The 3,694-nt window shown below is 34.9% G+C and overlaps 2 protein-coding genes across 2 annotated transcripts; one reads left to right on the plus strand and one right to left on the minus strand.

Annotated features, from left to right (window-relative positions):
• The first annotated feature begins 484 nt into the window (after positions 1-484).
• LOC117106202 lies at positions 485-1,961 on the plus strand. The gene is made up of 2 exons (XM_033247554.1): positions 485-585; positions 1,108-1,961. Exons 1-2 carry the CDS (start codon positions 528-530, stop codon positions 1,482-1,484), a joined length of 435 nt encoding a protein of 144 aa, XP_033103445.1. The 5' UTR covers positions 485-527; the 3' UTR covers positions 1,485-1,961.
• LOC117106198 lies at positions 1,914-3,184 on the minus strand. Its single transcript, XM_033247550.1, has 3 exons — positions 2,951-3,184; positions 2,576-2,656; positions 1,914-2,447 (listed from the first exon to the last, which is right to left on the minus strand). Exons 1-3 carry the CDS (start codon positions 3,182-3,184, stop codon positions 1,914-1,916), a joined length of 849 nt encoding a protein of 282 aa, XP_033103441.1.
• Positions 3,185-3,694: the final 510 nt, after the last annotated feature.

Below are 3,694 nucleotides of genomic sequence, written 5' to 3' on the forward strand. Positions count from 1 at the left end.
TTAATTACTGTAATTGTTAGTTTAGGCTGTTTTTGATTAACACATTAAGTTGTTTTCCATAGTCATTAATTATTGCAATTGTTGGTTTAGGCTGTTTTTGATTAACATAGTAAGTAGTTTGACACATAATAATAATAATAATAATAATAATAATAATAATAATAATAATAATGAAGTGTTGGTTACATACTGATATTCACACGGAGACTGTTAATCCAATATTATTATGAGCTTAATTACATGAGAAGAATAATGAGCCATCAATATCTTTTCGTTAAATAATTAATAAATATTGTATTCATACGATAAATTATATACACCATTTTATTTGGCCTAATTTGAAACAGCGCCGCCAACGTCAGGAATACGATCTTTTATGCTTGGGGTACAACGATCGCGACCTCGCTATATTTATCCTATTGATTGCTTACATCGTAGTTAATACTTACAGCTCCAAAATCTTATTATACAGTACATTTTGCTTATTATTGTCCTATATATACATTTATTAATTATCTTAAGTGTGTATGATGGTGGAAATTTGGGAAGAAGACGTTCGTGAGTGGCCTGTTTTAAGCTTTAATGGTAAGATTTTCAGGCTGATAATTTCGTTTTGTGATGGCCTCCCACGTGAGTCACGTAGCGGTAAAAGTAGCGTTTGTCCAGCTAGCTGTGCTTGTTGAATGTGCATCGTTAGGCCGACCCTGGCCTGGCTTCCCCAGATTCGGCTCAGTTTATGAATAGTTTATTATAACTTCACTGGGTTATATTTTACTACAGTTGCAAATATTGTTGGTGGGAAATATAGCCACATATATATATATATATATATATATATATATACATATATATATAGGCCTATTCAAACTTTATTTCAAAAATAAAAAAACAATAAATATACAATTTCTGTTCTTGTGACGGGGCCATAGGCCTATTTATGTTGCATGGTATAAATAACCGCTTAGGCCCCTATACATAATTAAATGAATGAATGGTAATCCATATTTTAAAAAATTGATCTTGATCTTAAACAAATACAAATTATTTATTTTTATATACTTATTTGAATAATATAGTAATTTTTTTTTTTTTTGCATTTATTTTCAGATATAACTGATTACTTTGTTAATGTCCCTGCATGCGATGATCAGCCAAATCATAACTACAGAAGTATTCTTGAAGGGCAAAATTACTTCAACTCTAACTGGATCGACACAGTGTACCACAAGTACAGATCTGTACAGTGCCGGATCATTGATCTAAAGTCCAAAGTCCGTTACTCTCAAATTATCGGAAGGGAACATGATGTTCAGATTACAGTCAATAAAGATGCCAACCAAATTATTGATGTGGACTGTGACTGTATTGCTGCAAGAGGCAAGTGTTGCAGTCATACTGCTGGCTTAGCCTTCAAAATCCTTGAAGCTAACAAACAAGGCTTAATTGGCAAAGCTTGTACCGACATGGCAATGGTATGGAATTGAGGAACAAAAAGGAATGTGGTACCTGATTCGGTAGAAAATATTAGAAGCGGTGAAAAGAGGCTATGCTTATCATCCAACTTTCTTGAGTTCGAAACCGATGAGGACATGAAAAAACATCATAACAGCAAGATTATGAAAGAACTAAGCAACATTCCAGGCTTATTATTGAACCACACTGTTAATACTGAACAAGTTTGCTTCACTCCAGAAGTGAAACAAATTAACCATGATGATCATTCTTCTGGTGAGCTACGCTGCAGTGCTTGTGAAAAGATATATACTGAATATATTTTGTTGAATGATAGTAGAGCATCACATTTAGCTGTTGAAACAGCACAACAGGACTCGGCTTTGTGGACCTCGCAACGCAAATTAAGAATAACTGGGAGTACGGCAGGCTCCGTACCAAAAAAGGAGACAACTGATGTGTCACGTTGGATACAAGACCATATGCAGCCTCGCTTTCATGGTAACAAAGCTACGTGTTGATATTTTAAACCTATAACCTAAATCTGGAAGCAACAGACCTAAACGTAGTCTCATTAATACCATTAAAAACTGTTCAGCCACTGGTAGAGAATGTGATGGAAGTTCTGTGGTCCAACACATAAATGATGACAGTAAAGCCCAAAATGTGGTAGATGATAGCCCAGTAAAGAATTTGAACTGCTTATCATTCATGTCATTGGTGTCTATGGAAGGTGCACTTGGTGTTTGTGTACATTTATCCTGAGATTTTTTGGCATAACAGTGGTCGTGGTTCAAAGGCTGTGCTGAATAATACTGTGTTGACACGTCTTTGTATTTTGGCTCCACATTGACGTCCATTGGCTGTACTATTTCAACATCCATCCTTTCATCCGGTGGTAACTTATTGTAAACATCTACGTTTGTGTCCATTTTTGTTTGGACACGAGTTCGCTGCCGGGGAGCACGCCTTCCTGGACTTAGTTTCCAATTACTCTGTAAATAAAGCAACCAACAAATTATAATTAAATTTAAAAAGCATGTTTATTAATTTTTGGCTTATTTTTTAATAAGAAAAAAATCTAATCTAATTTTAAAAGACACACAGTTAGGAAATAACTTACATGTAGAGAATATCCAATGTGCAGCGTCGGATATGGATGTCCTTTTGACGGCTTTCCATCAACAAAGTGAACAGAACAAACCTGCAAAAACAAATACAAAATAATCAGTTGAATGAGTCTTCAACTTCATTTTTTCACATAGAAACCCACATAATCGTTGCTTAATATTGATTGAATCATGGGGTTTGTAATTAGTACACAACTCCTTTGCCTGAATCAAGGGCCGTATGCCTAGGCCTAGACCATCCTCTTACGAAAATGGGATGTCAGTGGGAAAGTGTAGTGGTTCACTACTACAGTGCTAAGTTGTTGGACGCTCTCCTGAGACCGGGCAAATTTTTACACAATAAAAATTATAAACAATCTTCAACTTACTCTGTGATAATCTTTAAGATCGTTGATAGTTAATTTTGTGCTTAAATTTTTCACCCATTCTTGACGATGGGCTTGTGGAAATTGATGGAGCTGGTAGGGCTGAATACAACAAGAGCAATCCTTGCGAAAAAATCCCTGGTTGGGACACAACTCGTTTTTCCATTGTTGAAGCTTAAATTGGCTATTACTGCAGCCATTCACCTGGCAAATCTTTCTTGCACCTTTTCCACTCATTCTTTTATTCCGGAGAATAATGGCTTAAAGTATTTCACAAAAGAATTTAACAACAAAAGAAAACAATCGCTTCGCTACTCTACTTCACAGTAACTGTACTGTATGTAAAAGCATAGGCACTTCCGGGTATCACTAGTACACCGCGGTGTCGTTGTACCCCAGGCAAGGTTGCCAGGTTAACGAAAGTTTTCTATCCAATTATCGCGAAAATGGTGTGTATGTACAAACATGTTAGTGATTTACTTTGTAATTTAAGTGTTTTATTTTATGAATGCACTCAGTTAAGTTTCAATTTTCAATTTATGGACTTTACTTTTACAAGGTGGCACACATGAAACAAGTTTTATGGTACATTCGAAATAGCTTAATACATAACATAACATTTTAAAAAACTTAATTGTAAAACCAAAATACTAATTTCTTATTAACATCATAGTCAGAATGTTATTGACTATTATAGAGAGTATTTATTCCAGGTTTACTTATTGCAAGCACAGTACCGGTAATAAT

This window comes from Anneissia japonica, unplaced genomic scaffold (genome assembly GCF_011630105.1).
Source record: "Anneissia japonica isolate Jap-2015-1 unplaced genomic scaffold, ASM1163010v1 scaffold287585_len104518_cov100, whole genome shotgun sequence".
Taxonomy (NCBI): domain Eukaryota; kingdom Metazoa; phylum Echinodermata; class Crinoidea; order Comatulida; family Comatulidae; genus Anneissia; species Anneissia japonica.

Coding starts and splice junctions, on each gene's coding strand:
- LOC117106202 (XM_033247554.1), top strand. CDS start 528: ATGATGGTGGAAATTTGGGAAGAAGACGTTCGTGAGTGGCCTGTTTTA. Junction 586..1,107: donor GCCTGTTTTAAGCTTTAATG/GTAAGATTTTCA, acceptor ATTTATTTTCAG/ATATAACTGATTACTTTGTT.
- LOC117106198 (XM_033247550.1), bottom strand. CDS start 3,184: ATGAGTGGAAAAGGTGCAAGAAAGATTTGCCAGGTGAATGGCTGCAGT. Junction 2,657..2,950: donor ATCTTAAAGATTATCACAGA/GTAAGTTGAAGA, acceptor TTGTTTTTGCAG/GTTTGTTCTGTTCACTTTGT. Junction 2,448..2,575: donor ACATTGGATATTCTCTACAT/GTAAGTTATTTC, acceptor CTTTATTTACAG/AGTAATTGGAAACTAAGTCC.